This window comes from Hemitrygon akajei, chromosome 18 (genome assembly GCF_048418815.1).
Source record: "Hemitrygon akajei chromosome 18, sHemAka1.3, whole genome shotgun sequence".
Taxonomy (NCBI): Eukaryota; Metazoa; Chordata; class Chondrichthyes; order Myliobatiformes; family Dasyatidae; genus Hemitrygon; species Hemitrygon akajei.
In genome coordinates, this window is record NC_133141.1 from 75,148,553 (window position 1) to 75,164,578 (window position 16,026).

Genomic DNA, 16,026 nt, shown 5'->3' on the forward strand with positions numbered 1-16,026 from the left:
CCTACTTCATTATCCACAACGCCACCTACCTTAATATCATCTGCATACTTACTAATTCAATTTACCACCCCATCATCCAGATCATTAATGTACATGACAAACAACATTGGACCCAGTACAGATCCCTGAGGCACACCACTAGTCACCGGCCTCCAACCTGACAAACAGTTATCCACCACTACTCTCTGGCATCTCCCATCCAGCCACTGTTGAATCCATTTTACTACTTCAATATTAATACCTAATGATTGAACCTTCCTAACTAACCTTCTGTATAGAACCTTGTCAAAGGCCTTACTGAAGTCCATATAGACAACATCCACTGCTTTACCCTCATCAACTTTCCTAGTAACCTCTTCAAAAAATTCAATAAGATTTGTCAAACATGACCTTCCACACACAAATCTATGCTCACTGTTCCTAAACAGACCCTGTCTATCCAAATAATTATATATACCATCTCTAAGAATATCTTCCATTAATTTACCCATCACTGATGTCAAACTTACAGGCCGATAATTGCTAGGTTTACTCTTAGAACCCTTTTTAAACAATGGAACCACATGAGCAGTACGCCAATCCTCCGGCACCATCCCCGTTTCTAATGACATTTGAAATATTTCTGTCACAGCCCCTGCTATTTCTACACTAACTTCCCTCAAGGTCCTAGGGAATATCCTGTCAGGACTCAGAGATTTATCCACTTTTATATTCCTTATCCTATATACCTTCCAATAACTTTACCAGTACAGTGTCAGACTCACCAGCGTACAATTTCCTGCTTTATGTTTAGAGCCTTTCTTAAACAGCGGAACAACACTGGCAATCCCCCAATCCTCTGGCACCTCTCCTGCTGCTAAGGATGACTTAAATCTATCTTCTAGGACCCCAGCAATTTCTGCACTTGCAACACGCACAGAATGCTGGAGGAATTCAGCAGGCCAGGCAACATCTGTGGAAAAGGGTTTCAACCTAAAACATCGAGTGGACACTTTTCTATAGATGCTGCCTCCAGCATTTTGTACGTGTTGCTTGGATTTCTAGCATCTACAGATTTTCTCTTGTTTGTAATTTCTGCACTTGCTTCCCTTAGGGTCCAAGGGAACATCTTGCCAGGCCCTGGGGATTTATCCATCCTGATTTGCCTCAAGACAGCAAACACCTCCTCCTCTGTAATCTGTATAGGGTCCATGAAGTTGATGCCACACAGCCACACCTCCATAGACTCGGTCTCCTGAGTAAATACAGATACAAATAGTTTGTTTCAAGAATTCCCCCATATCTTTGGCTCCACACATAGATTACCATTCTGATCTTCCAGAGGACCAACTTTGTCCCTTGCAATCCTTGTTTCATTCAATCTCACAAATCAACAAGTATAACACTTATCCATGAAAGATTGAAAGGCAACTAACTTGAAGAAGAACTGAAACCTTTCCTTTCCTGGTGCTCATTTAGCCCCATGGTTTTCTTGGTTTGCTCAAACCCCTGAATGACAGCAGATATGCATAGGAATAGACAAAATATAGTGATAGACAAGGAGAGAGAAAATTCATTGAAATAAAGAAATGCCTAGAGAGTAATACAACAATATTGGGATATTATTTAACATTCCTTAACAAAAGCCTAAGAACTGCAGTGAAGATTCTTGCTATATTTCAGAGTTTGATCTGGCTTGGCGAATGCTGAGAAGCTCATTTAGAAGTAGTCCGAGTGCATTGCTCACCAGGCTGAATATTTTCAACAACTATGCTCAAGTTGAAATTCTTGCATTCCTGTCTGTCCTTAGGCAACATTGCATAATAAGCTGTCAAAACCTGCAGAAAAGAAACATTATCATTCAGAAGCTAAACTACTAATAAAATAGAGAAATGCAGTTTATTAATATTGTTAAAAGGGTATTTTGTTGTTTTATATCAAATAAAACTGTCTTGAGTACAACTCCCGATCTTCAATAACCACTTCTAAAAGGGCAGTGAATCTGTTCTTTAATGTTTAACTGGCATTTCTGCACCTTTTTGCTGGTTGGATTGAATTTGTTAATAATACTTGATTAGATTTTCTTTTCTTTCTATTTCTGTAATAAGTGATATAGTATGAAAATTCTGGCCTGGATATTAATAAGTGATAGATGATATTAATTAGTGGTGGTGTCAGTCAGTGATATTAATAAGTGTGACAATATTAGTCTGAAAATTTATAGAAAGGTAGGGGAGAATGTGTGTTGGTTGTCAATCCAAATGACACAATGATTCAGAAAGATGACACTAGAACCAAGAGAATGCATACTGGAGAATATAGTGATCCAATTGCAGTGTCAATTAATTTTTGTTTTAAATCAATCTAACTAATTATGTTTGTTCATTGCTCTCCTTCCCCTCTTTTCTCTGTGCCACCTACCCAATGCTCCTTCTCTTTCCTTTCTTCTTCACTCTGTAACTTCCTCTCTGTTCCTCCTGGTGTCTCTATCACTTCCTTTTGTCTTCCATGGTGTATCTCTCTCCTTCCTCACACCCATAGTTCACCTCAGACTCAGTCACCCTTGCACCTTCTCCCTCCTATGCCACATACCATTTATGTAGTTAGGCTAACGTACTGAATCAAACAACTTGGCTGTTCATGATTAAATGCAGAGGCAGGGAGGGGGAGATGTAGTGGGGGAGAAGTACTTCAACACTGTTAGCAGGTGTATATAGTTCAACAAATGGGGTCTGAAGTAGAAGGCCACCAGTAAAGGTACTGTGAGGTGTAGGTCAACAATATGCATAATTAATACATTGAATTGTACTGCTCAATTTCTACTGCATTAGTCACTTGTTTTAAGTGCAACACACACAAAATGCTGGTGGAACACAGCAGGCCAGGCAGCATCTATAAGGAGAAGCACTGTTGACGTTTCAGGCCGAGACCCTTCATCAGGACTAACTGAAAGGAAAGATACTAAGAGATTTGCAAGTAGTGGGGGGAGGGGAAATGTGAAATGATAGGAGAAGACCGGAGGGGGTAGGATGAAGCTAAGAGCTGGAAAGGTGATTGGCAAAAGTGATACAGAGCTGGAGAAGGGAAAGGATCATGGGACAAGAGGCCTCGGGAGAAAGAAATGGGGGGGGGGGGAGCACCAGAGGGAGATGGAGAACAGGCAGAGAGAGAAAACAAACAAACAACTAAATATGTCAGGGATGTGGTAAGAAGGGGAGGAGAGGCATTAACGGAAGTTAGAGAAGTCAATGTTCATGCCATCAGGTTGGAGGCTACTCAGCCGGTATATAAGGTGTTGTTCCTCCAACCTGAGTTTAGATTCACCTTGACAGTAGAGGTGGCCATGGATAGACATATCTGAATGGGAATGGGATGTGGAATTAAAATGTGTGGCCACTGGGAGATCCTGCTTTCTCTGGCGGGCTGAGCGTAGGTGTTCAGCAAAACGGTCTCCCAGTCTGTGTTGGGTCTCACCAATATACAAAAGGCCACACCGGGAGCACCGGACGCAGTATACCACACCAGCGGACTCACAGGTGAAGTGTTGCCTCACCTGGAAGGACTGTCTGGGGCCCTGAATGGTGGTGAGGGAGGAAGTGTAAGGGCAGGTGTAGCACTTGTTCTGCTTACAAGGATAAGTGCCAGGAGGGAGATCAGTGGGAAAGAGATGGGGGGGGGGAACGAGTGGACAAGGGAGTTGCGTAGGGAGCGATCCCTGTAGAAAGCAGAAAGGGGGGGGAGGGAAAGATGTGCTTGGTAGTGGGATCCCGTTGGAGGTGGTGGAAGTTACGGAGAATTATACGTTGGACCTGGAGGCTGGTAGGGTGGTAAGACAAGGGGAACCTTATCCTGAGTGGGGGTGGTGGGTGGATGGGGTGAGGGCAGATGTGTGGGAAATGGGAGAGATGCATTTGAGAGCAGAATTGATGGTGGCAGAAGGGAAGCCCCTCCGCACCAATCCCAACCTCACTATAAAACCCACTGATAAGGGGGAGTTGTTGTTGTCTGGTGTACTGACCTCTACCTGGCCGAGGCACAGCAACAACTCTCTGATACCTCCTCTTATTTACCCCTTGATCATGACCCCACTAAGGAGCACCAGGCCACTGTCTCCTATACCATCACCAACCTTATCAGCTCTGGTGATCTCCCATCCACTGCCACCAACCTCATAGTTCCCACACCCCGCACTTCCTGTTTCTACCTCCTTCCCAAGATCCACAAACCTGCCTGACCAGGTAGTCTCAGCTTGCTTCTGCCCCACCAAACTCATTTCTGCATACCTTATCCCCCCTTGTTCAATCTCTTCCGACCCATGTTCTTGACACTTCTCACGCTTTGAATTTTTTCAATGATTTTAAGTTCCCTGGCCCCACCGCCTTATTTTCACCATGGACGTCCAGTCCCCATATACCTCCTTCCCCCACCCAGATGGTCTCAAAGCTCTTCACTTCTTTTTGGATTCCAGACCTAACCAATTCCCCTCTACCACCACTCTCCTCCGACTAGCGGAATTAGTTCTTACTCTCAATAATTTCTCCTTTGGTTTCTCCCACTTCCTCCAAACCAAGGGTGTAGCCATGGGCACTCATATGGGTCCCAGTTATGCCTGCCTTTTTGTTGGCTTTGTGGAACAGTCCATGTTCCAAGTCTATACGGGTATCCGTCCCCCTCTTTTCCTTCGCTACATCAACGACCGCATTGGCGCTGCCTCCTGCACGCATGCTGAGCTCGTTGACTTCATTAACTTTGCCTCCAACTTTCACCCTGCTCTCAAATTTACCTGGTCCATTTCCGACACCTCCCTCCCCTTTCCCACACTGTCTCTTGTAAAAATGCAATCCCCTTCTCACAATTCCTCTGTCTCCGCCACATCTGCTCTCAGGATGAGGCTTTTCATTCCAGGACGAAGGAGATATCTTCCTTTTTTGAACAAGGGGCTTCCCTTCTTCCACCATCAACTCTGCTCTCAAACGCATCTCTCCCATTTCCCGCACATCTGCCCTCACCCCACTCGGGATAGGGTTCCCCTTGTCCTCACCTACCACCCTACCAGCCTCCAGGTCCAACATATAATTCTCAACGGTATCCCACTACCAAGCACATCTTTCCCTCCCCCCTCTTTCTGCTTTCTGCAGGGATCGCTCCCTATGCAACTCCCTTGTCCACTCACCCCCCCCCCCCCATCCCTTCCCACTGATCTCCCTCCTGGCACTTATCCTTGTAAGTGGAACAAGTGCTACACCTGCCCTTACACTTCCTCCCTCACCACCATTCAGGGCCCCAGACAGTCCTTCCAGGTGAGGCGACAATTCACCTGTGAGTCTGCTGGTGTGGTATACTGCGTCCGGTGCTCCCGGTGTGGCCTTTTATATATTGGTGAGACCCAATGTAGACTGGGAGACTGTTTTGCTGAACACCTACACTCGGTCTGCCAGAGAAAGCAGGATATCTCAGTGGCCACACATTTTAATTCCACGTCCCATTCCCATTCAGATATGTCTATCCATGGCCTCCTCTACTGTCAAGATGAATCCAAACTCACCTTATATACCGGCTGGGTAGCCTCCAACCTGATGTCACGAACATTGACTTCTCTAACTTCTGTTAATGCCCCTCCTCCCCTTCTTACCCCATCCCTGACATATTTAGTTGTTTGTTTTTTTTCTCTCTGCCCATCACTCTGCCTGTTCTCCATCTCCCTCTGGTGCTCCCCCCCCCCCATTACTTTCTCCCGAGGCCTCCTGTCCCATGATCCTTTCCCTTCTCCAGCTCTGTATCACTTTTGCCAATCACCTTTCCAGCTCTTAGCTTCATCCCACCCCCTCCGGTCTTCTCCTATCATTTCACATTTCCCCCTCCCCCCACTACTTTCAAATCTCTTAGTATCTTTCCTTTCAGTTAGTCCTGACGAAGGGTCTCGGCCCGAAACGTCGACAGTGCTTCTCCTTATAGATGCCACCTGGCCTGCTGCGTTCCACCAGCATTTTGTGTGTGTTGTTTGAATTTCCAGCATCTGCAGATTTCCTCGTGTTTGTTTTAATAGCAACTACTTGACAAACTTAATTGTAATAAATGCCATAATTACAAATTTCAGAAGCATTCTACAACATTAATTACAGATTGCCAGGTATGATGTTGTGGCCATCACTGAATCGTGGCTACAGGATGGTTGTAGTTGTGAGTTGAATGTCAAAAATTACAGATTATATCGGAGGGATTGGAAGGTAGGCAGAGGGGGTGGCATGGCTCCACTGGTAAAGAATGGCATCAAAGCAGTAGAAAGATGTAACATTGGATCAGAAGATGTTGAATCCTTGTGGGTTGAGTTAAGAAGCTGCAGGGGTAAAAGGACATTAATGGCAGTTATCTGCAGGCCTCCCAACAGTGGCTAGGAGGTGGAACACAGGTTACAACATGAAATAGAAAAAGCAAGTCAAAAGGGCAATGTAATGGTAGTCATGTGAGATTTGGTAATGGATCTCAAGAGAGTGAGTTTGTTGAATGCCTAAGAGATAGCTTTTTAGAACAGTTTGTTGTTGAGTCTACTAGGGGATCAGCTATACTGGACTGGGTGTTATGTAATGAACCGGAGGCGATTAGGGAGCTTAAGGTAAAAGAACTCTTAGGAACCAGTGATCATAATATGATTGTGTTTAACTTGACAGTTGATAAGTATTTCAGTGGAGTAAGGGAAATCACAGTGGCATGAGAAAGGAGCTGGCCAAAGTAAATTGGAAGGAGCTGCTGGCAAGGATATCAACAGAGCAGCTGGGTGTGTGTTTCTGGGAAAAATGAGGAAGGTGCAGGACATATATATTCCAAAATGAAGAAATACTCAAATGGTAAAATAGTACAACTGTGGCTGACAAGGGAAGTCAAAGCTGTTGTAAAAGCTAAAGAAAGGGCATACAACAAAGCAAAAATTAGTGGGAAGATGGAGAATTGATAAGTTTTTGAAAACTTACTGAGAGCAACTAAAATATTATTAGAAGGGAAAAGATGAAATGTGAAAGCAAGCTGACAAATAATACTTAAGTCGTTAGTAAAAGTTTTTAAAAGTATGTTAAAAATAAAAGAGAGATGAGAGTGGATATATGACCACTAGTAAATGAAGCAGGAGAAATAATAATGGGGAACGAGGAGATTGCTGATGAACTAAATGAGTATTTTGCGTCAGCTGTCGTTGTGGAAGACACTAGCAGTATGCCTGATGTTGTAGTGTGTGAAGGAAGAGAAGTGGGTGCAGTTACTGTTACACGAGAGAAGTTGAAAGACCTAAAGGTACATAAGCCACCCAGGTAAGAGGAACTGCACCCTAGGTTTCTGAAAGAAGTAGCGTTAAGGATTGTGGTGACATTAGAAATTATCTTTCAAAAGACGTTTGACTCTGGCATAGTGCCAGAGGACTGGAAAATTACAAATATTACTCCACTCTTTAAGAAAGGGGAAAGGCAGCAGAAATAAATTATAGAGCAGTTAGCATGACCTCAATGGTTGGGAAGATGTTAAGAGTCAATTATTAACGATGAGGTGATGGAGTATTTGGTGACAGACAAGATAGTACAAGGTCAGCATAGTTTCCTTCAGGGAAAATCCTGCCTGATGAACCTTTTGGAATTCTTTGAGGAAATTACGCGTAGGATAGATAAAGGGGATGCAGTGGATGTTGTATATTTGGACTTTCAGAAGGCTGCTTACATTTAAGAGCCCATGGTATTACAGGAAAGTTACTAACATGGTTAGAGCATTGGCTGATTGGTAGGAAGCAGCGAGTGGGAATAAAAGGATCCTTTTCTGGTTGGCTGTCAATGACTAGTGGTGTTCCGCAGTGGTTGGTGTTGGGACCACTTCTTTTTATGCTGTATATAAATGATTTAGATGATGGAATAGATAGTTTTGTTGCCAAGTTTGAAGATGATATGAAGACTGATGGAGGGGCAGGTAGGGTTGTGGAAACAGATAGGATGCAGAAAGACAGACAGATTAGGAGAGTGGGCAAGAAAGTGGCAAATGAAATACAATGTTGGAAAATGCATGGCTATGCACTTTGATAGTAGAAATAAATGAGTGGACTATTTTCTGAATGGAGAGAAAATCCAGGAATATGAGATACAAAGGGGCTTGGGAGTCCTCGTACAGAATACCCTGAAGTTTAATTTGCAGGTTGAGTTAGTGATGAGGAAGGCAAGTGCCATGTTGACATTCATTTCAAGAGGTCTAGAATACAAAAGCTGAGGATGTGATGCTGAGACTTTATAAGGCACTGGTGAGGCCTCACCTTAAGTATTAGGAATCATTTTGGGCCCCTCATCTTAGAAAAGATGTACTGGCATTGAAGAGTGTTCAGAGGAGGTTTACAAGGATGATTCCAGGAATTAAAGGTTTATCATTTGAGGAACACTTGATGGCTCTAGGTCTGTACTCACTGGAATTAAGTAGGAAGAGGGGGCTTCTCATTGAAACCTTTTGAATGTTGAAAGGCTGAGACAAAGTAGATATGGAAAGGATGTTTCTCATGGTGGGAGAGTCTTGGATAAGAGGGAACAGCCTCAGTATAGGGGGCACCCTTTCAAAACAGAGATGTGGAGAAATTTCTTTAGCCAAAGGATGGTGAATTTGTGGAATTTGTTGCTACATGCATCTGTGTGCTACATACCTGGTTGTTGGATGTATTTAAGACAGATTGATAGGTTTTTGATTGGATATGGCATCAAAGGTTACGGAGAGAAGGCCGGGAACTGGGGTTGAGGAGGAGATTTTAAAAAAGGATAAGCCATGATTGAATGGCGAAACAGACTCGATGGGCCAGATGGCCTAATTCTGCTCCTATGTTTTATGGTCTAAGGTCTTAATTGTGCTTGTCTGTATTTTGTCGCAGTCTCTTTCTGCTTTGACTGAAAATTTATAATTCATTAACAGTTCCCTAGGTTCCTGCCTGTGCTCAGGAAATAGACCCATTCCTAATGAATAGCTTATATGCTTCTTCTGTCTGTTTTCAAACTTACAGTGTCTCATCTGATTAGTGAGAAAAACAGCTTACAGAACTTTATCTCCATGCAAATGTTCCCATAAAATAACTACATTTAAAAAAACTGCAATTGTATTTGATCATGGATATTTACTGCAGTATACTGGGAGAGAAGGGGCTACGTTTGGAATAGATTGAATATGGATAAAGAGAAAATTATAGATTGAAGAAAAATGAGGGATTTGTGGTATCAAGAGTAAGAGGAAAGAGATAAGGATGGTGAAGTGGTTGAGAGTAATGAACTCACATAATTGGAATTTAAAATAAACTGAAAATAATGAATAATTTCATAGTAAAATGTCTCTAAATGCAGATTTCAAAGTACTTTCATTGTGGCTTGATTAAAAAGAAATGTTCAAATTTTGTTGCCTCTGACCCTGTTCTAACCCTGCTCTGCTCTGACCCTGTTTGCAGTGGTTGGCTACAAATGTGTGAATTTCTGTTGTAATTCTTGTTATCACTTGTTTTCCTTTACTAGAAAATTGTTCATTCTTTACATACTGATAAATTGGTTCACAGCCTTCGTTAACCTGGGGGTACCTCTGCCCGTAACATTTAAGCATGCTATCTTCTCCAAGTATGATTTGCTTTTGATTATTCCCCACTTATTTTAATGTACCTTTGGTAGTTTCCTCTAATGGATATCATACAGTGGGAAACCATCAGACGTTTCTAATTATTACAACATCTAATGGTTTCCCACTCTATGAGACATGCATAACTCAGTGGATTCCTAACTTTTAATGGTCCATTCCAGAACTTATAAATTTATATGCTTCACGAGGTTCAAACAATGTGTGCCATTTTCCCAGGGCTCTTAAACTGTTGCTGGAACAGTCTATGTAGATCACTACCATTCAGAGAGCAGATACTCTCGTGATACTTGTCTTGCGTGTATGACAAATTTGAATTAAATTTACTTTTCTCAACCAACCTAAATATTTTACACCTACTATATCAGTATCCTTAGTAGAAACTACCTTGCACGTTATTCCATGTGCCTCTAAGTGATTGCCTCTTCCACTCTATGTTTGCCCATTGACAGTGATGTTTAATGATTTTAATTTTAGTTCTAAGCAGCACACACAAAATACTGGAGAAGCTCAGCAGGCCAGGCAGCATCTATGGAAAGAAGTATAGTCGATGTTTCCGGCCAAAATCCTTTGGCAGGACTGGAGGGAAAAAGCTGAGGAGTAGATTTAAAAGGTTGGGGGAAGGGAGAGAGAAGCACAAGGTGATACCAGGAATGGGAAGGATGAAGTAAAGAGCCAGGAAGTTGTTTGGTGAAGAAGACAGAAGGCCATGGAAGAGAGGAAAAAGGGGAAGAAGCACCAGAGGGAGGCGATGGACAAGCAAGGAGATAAGGAGAGAGAGGGAAAGGGGGATGGGAAATGGAGAAGGGGGGTAGTTGGGGGCATTGCCAGATGTTTGAGAAAGCAGTGTTCATGCCATCAGGTTGGAGGCTGATGGCATGAACATCAATTTCTCAGACTTCCGGTAATGCCCCACAAACCCTCCTCCTCCATTTCCTATCCCTTTTCCCTCTCTCACCTTACCAGATGGACCATATTATATTATTTATATTCATAGCTAGCTTTCACAATATTTACACCCTGATACAGATGCCTACGACAGTAAACTTGAACTTGATATTCTTTGAGTTGTTTACCCTCTGCATTCTAATTTAGGTTTTCAGATACATTCCTTTTGACTTCCCTCACTAGTTAAAATCAGATCTTTTCCAAATTAATACCTTGCTCTTTCTTTTACATCCATCTTACCTTGTACTTTAAGCCTTTGCAGAATGGGGAAGACTGAGTAAGAATGTTAATTGAGCAACACACACAAAATGCTGGAGGAACCCAGCAGGCCAGGCAGTATCTATGACAAAAACATACAGTTGATGTTTCGGGCCAATGATTCTATGGATTCCATAGATGCCGCCTGGCCCGCTGATTCTCCAGCATTTTGTGTGTGTTGCTCTGATTTCCAGCATCTACAGATTTTCTCTTTTTTGTGAAGAATATTAATTGTGCATCTTTTCATCTTACCATTGTCTGTCAAAAATAGGATGGTTCAAACAGTTTTGACCCCTAAATATAAAGTATTGTAAAGTACAAAGTATTGTATTGTACAACAATGAAAATAGTTTCAGTTTTGAGGATAATGGGCCAAAGGTTTGTAAATACAGGAATATCATTGATAAATTCAGTAGAATAAACACTTTCAAACACTTACTTTTAGTGTTCCTTGTCCTTCTCCACTTGCGTTTACAGAAAACCTTTCAAAAGAATTGAGCTGAAATAATAGACACTGGTTAGCCATTTGTTCCAAGCAATAAAAAATGTCATGAAACAAAAATCAGACCACAGGCTTTGAAGCACCAACAGCTTTAATTCGTGACATAGAAATACATCATGGTGACAAATTCTGACAAAGGAAAGAAAAGAATGGCGGTAAACTATTGGCAATCCTTCCTTATATTCAGAACATGAGTAAGAGTGTGAGAAGAAAAGACTCCTTGTGCATTGCTAATATATTTCTTATAATGTGATATGCTTTCATCTTCTTCTTCTTCTTCTTCTTGTTTTACGGCGGTTGGCACCCAGCTTAATGGTGCATTACTGCCACCTTCTGCTCTGGGCTGTGGATCATATGACAGACTCACATTCTAAATCCCTTCACCCATTCACACACACACATACACTAATCTACACTTTATCCTTCCTTCTTTGGCCATCCTAGTACCCTATTCCTGCTTATCCATCATATCTTATGAAAAACCCTGTATTGCTTAAGAAAGCGAAAAGTACCCTGACCTCTGCTCTCTCATCCGTGCCCAGTAACCCTTTTAATGTGAATTCCTGCACACCCAATTCCCTTCGATTAGTTCTCATTATCTCTGTCTGTATCCCATACTTCCTGAAACTCAGAATTACATGTTCTACTCACTCCTCTTCCTGACATTCCTCACAGAAACCTGTCTAGTTTTTCCCTATCATTTTCAATGTTTTGTTTAGTGCACAGTGCCCCAGCCTTAACCTAGTTCACACAGTTTCCTCTCTTCTGTATCCACTGCCTACTCGAGTAACTTTAACACTCTTTTGTATTTGATACAAATGCCTCCCTTTCCCCTCTTTGTCCCATCTTTCTTGCCGCATTTGGATGATTTTTTCCCAGATTACACACTTTTAGCCTTTGCTTTACTGATACTAATGTGCATTTCTATATTTTCTTTCTTTAACGCCCTCTTTGCCAACTTATCCACCCTCTTATTCCCCTTCACCCCTACACGAGCTGGAACTCATAGAAATTTTACCTGACCTCCCTGATTTGCAACACTTGTGACTGACTGAAGGACTTCATAAAGTACATCTTGCTTGCTGTTTGAGTGAAAAGACCTTAAATTTGCTAGAACTGAGGATGAATCTGAGCATATCAACACTTTGACTTGTCTAGCTTTCTCCATCTATCGCAATGCAACCAACACTGCCAACATCTCCACAACATCAACCCCTAACTTTGTCATAAGGTGGGCATTGAAAGCGGACCCAAATGCAAGACACAGACACTGAAGTACCAGACACAGGACTAGGTGTGTCAAGAAAGCAAGGGAAGTGGGGAAGAAACGATGCTGGACAATACTCAGGCCCTGGACGAGACTAGGATACAGGGTCTGGGCTAGGACTAGACTAGGAAAGTGGGACCTGGATGAGGAACTAGGAACTTGGAACCTGGACAAGGACTCTGAGCCAGAGACTGGACAGGGACCTGGAACCTGGTTCTTGACTCGGGCTCAGACTCCAGATCTAGGCGAGGACAAGACGTGGCAAGGCAACAGGACTGGACGTGGGGGCAGGATGCCGGACTCCTGGGCTGGAAGAGGACATGAAGCTCAGACTCGAAATTGGGAGACAGGAACGTGGAACACAGAGCCTTGGGAGACAGGAACGCGGAACACAGAGCCTTGGTCTTGGGAGACAGGAACGTGGAACCCAGAGCCTTGGTCTTGGGAGACAGGAACACGGAACACAGAGCCTTGGTCTTGGGAGACAGGAACACGGAACACAGAGCCTTGGTCTTGGGAGACAGGAACGTGGAACCCAGAGCCTTGGGAGACAGGAACATGGAAAACAGAGCCTTGGTCTTGGGAGACAGGAACACGGAACACAGAGCCTTGGTCTTGGGAGACAGGAACGCGGAACACAGAGCCTTGGTCTTGGGAGACAGGAACGTGGAACACAGAGCCTTGGTCTTGGGAGACAGGAACGTGGAACACAGAGCCTTGGTCTTGGGAGACAGGAACACGGAACACAGAGCCTTGGTCTTGGGAGACAGGAACGTGGAACACAGAGCCTTGGTCTTGGGAGACAGGAACACGGAACACAGAGCCTTGGTCTTGGGAGACAGAACGTGGAACACAGAGCCTTGGGAGACAGGAACGTGGAACACAGAGCCTTGGGAGACAGGAATGTGGAACACAGAGCCTTGGTCTTGGGAGACAGGAACGCGGAACACAGAGCCTTGGTCTTGGGAGACAGGAATGCAGAACACAGAGTTGGGACACCTCCTTGGGAACAGGACATAGGGCCAGGACTCATACACAGAAAGCTGCACATGACGAGACAGTTCCTAATGCTAGGTAGTGGTAAACGGCTGGACCTACCTAGCAATGGTGTGGACACAAAGAGACAGTTCCAAACAACAAAAGACAGTTCCTTATCTGGACACAGCAAGGTTCCGGTCTTGCTCTGGTGGTAGAACTTGACGGTGAGAATAGGCGAGGATGCAGGCGAGGCTCCTGGTGAAAGGTAGCAGGCAAGGCTACAGACACAGGTTGCAGGGCAAGACTCCAGCCAAGGGCTACAGAAAGATGGGGAAGGGAAGGGAACAGTCCAGCCTCAGGGTAACAGCAAAGATGGCCTGACTTACCCCACAGAGGTGAGGACAGGATACCAATGAAATGAACCAGCACCGACACATGAACCCAGGGCCATTTATATTCCCAGCCCTAAGACGAGAATCAGGTGCCGATGATTAAGCCCAACTGAAACAAGGGACAGCCGGAGGACCCGGAGTCCGGAGTACATGGGCCGGACTAGGAATCAGAACGCTGACTTCATGGACTGGACTGTGACAGAAGATTGCTGGGCGATGTGGTTCTAAGGACCAGAAAGGCCTGCTCTGTGCTGTATCTCTAATTAAAGTAAAAATAAAATGTCCTGACTTTTAAACTTACCACGCTGATTGATGAAGAACAGTATAGAAAAAGTCTTCTTCACCAATCTGTCTTCCAGTGGTACCTCTTTCATGGAACCAGTACTACAGTACGAGGTTCTACTGTTGTCCAACACTCCCCAGGGCCCAACCATTTTTTGTGAATGTCCTACCCTCATTTATATTTCCAAAATGCAAAACTTCCTACAACCAACTTAAACTACATTTGTCACTTCTCAGTCCATTTACCTAGCTGATTAACTCTCTGACAACTCACTATCAACAGTAGCACTGACTTTCTCAAAGGCTGAACGATTCACATCTTACTCTACAGGAAAAACAGGAAAAATACTCAATAAGGATGTTTCCCTTCTCCTGCAGCTCGACACAAAGATGTCCACTTTGGTCATCCTATTTACTCGTTTCCCCTAATACACCTACAAAATCTCTGAATTCTGTTTTGAGTAGACTCCAGCAATCCCTATACTCCTCTTGGGGTTCCCATGATCCCAGCTGCCTGTACCTGACCCATGCTTCCTTTTTTCCCTGTCTAGAGCCTCAATAGAGCGATGGTATGACCGTGGTGGGTCTCATCAGCAAGAATGATGTGTCAGCTTACAGAGAGGAGGTGCAGCAGCTAACAAACTGGTGCAGAGCCAACAACCTGTCTCTTAATGTGAACAAAACAAAAGAGATGGTTGTTGACTTCAGGAGGGCACAGAGCGACCACTCCCCATTGAACATCGACGGCTCCTCGGTAGAGATCATAAAGAGCACCAAATTTCTTGGTGTTCACCTGACGGAGAATCTCACCTGGTCCCTCAACACCAGCTCCATAGCAAATAAAGCCCAGCAGCATCTCTACTTTCTGCAAAGGCTGAGGAAAGTCCATCTCCCAGCCTCCATCCTCATCACATTCTACAGGGGTTGTATTGATCATTAATGTGATCATTAATGGAGAATGTGTGGAGCAGGTTAAGACCTACAAGTATCTGGGAGTACAGTTAGACGAGAAGCTAGACTGGACTGCCAACACAGATGCCTTGTGCAGGAAGGCACAGAGTCGACTGTACTTCCTTAGAAGGTTGGTGTCATTCAATGTCTGTAGTGAGATGCTGAAGATGTTCTATAGGTCAGTTGTGGAGAGCGCCCTCTTCTTTGTGGTGGCGTGTTGGGGAGGAAGCATTAAGAAGAGGGACGCCTCATGTCTTAATAAGCTGGTAAGGAAGGCGGGCTCTGTCGTGGGCAAAGTACTGGAGAGTTTAACATCGGTAGCTGAGCGAAGGGCGCTGAGTAGGCTACGGTCAATTATGGAAAACTCTGAACATCCTCTACATAGCACCATCCAGAGACAGAGAAGCAGTTTCAGCAACAGGTTACTATCGATGCAATGCTCCTCAGACAGGATGAAGAGGTCAATACTCCCCAATGCCATTAGGCTTTACAATTCAACCACCAGGACTTAAGAACTTTTTAAAAGCTATTATTAATGCTTTTTGAGATAGTGATTTAGATGCATATTTTTCACCGAGTTAAGTATTGTATGTTATTAGTTTTGCTACAACAAGTGTATGGGACATTGGAAAAAAAAGTTGAATTTCCCCATGGGGATGAATAAAGTATCTATCTATCTATCTATCATTGAGAGCATCCTGAGTAGTTGCATCACTGCCTGGTTCGGAAATTGCACCATCTCGGATTGCAAGACCTTGCAGCGAATAGTGAGGCCAGCTGAGAAGATCATTGGGGTCTCTCTTCCCGCCATCACGGACATTTACACTACACGCTGCATCCGCAAA

General features: G+C 43.8%; 1 protein-coding gene across 1 annotated transcript in view; it reads right to left on the bottom strand.

Annotated features, from left to right (window-relative positions):
• Window positions 1–16,026, bottom strand: part of LOC140741526 (complement C3-like) — a 313,216-nt gene that overhangs the window by 21,000 nt on the left and 276,190 nt on the right. The window contains exons 31-32 of the mRNA XM_073071820.1: window positions 11,249–11,308; window positions 1,727–1,817 (exon numbers count right to left, since the gene is read on the bottom strand). Coding sequence (XP_072927921.1) covers window positions 1,727–1,817; window positions 11,249–11,308 — 151 coding nt within the window. The remainder of the gene's footprint in view (window positions 1–1,726; window positions 1,818–11,248; window positions 11,309–16,026) is intronic.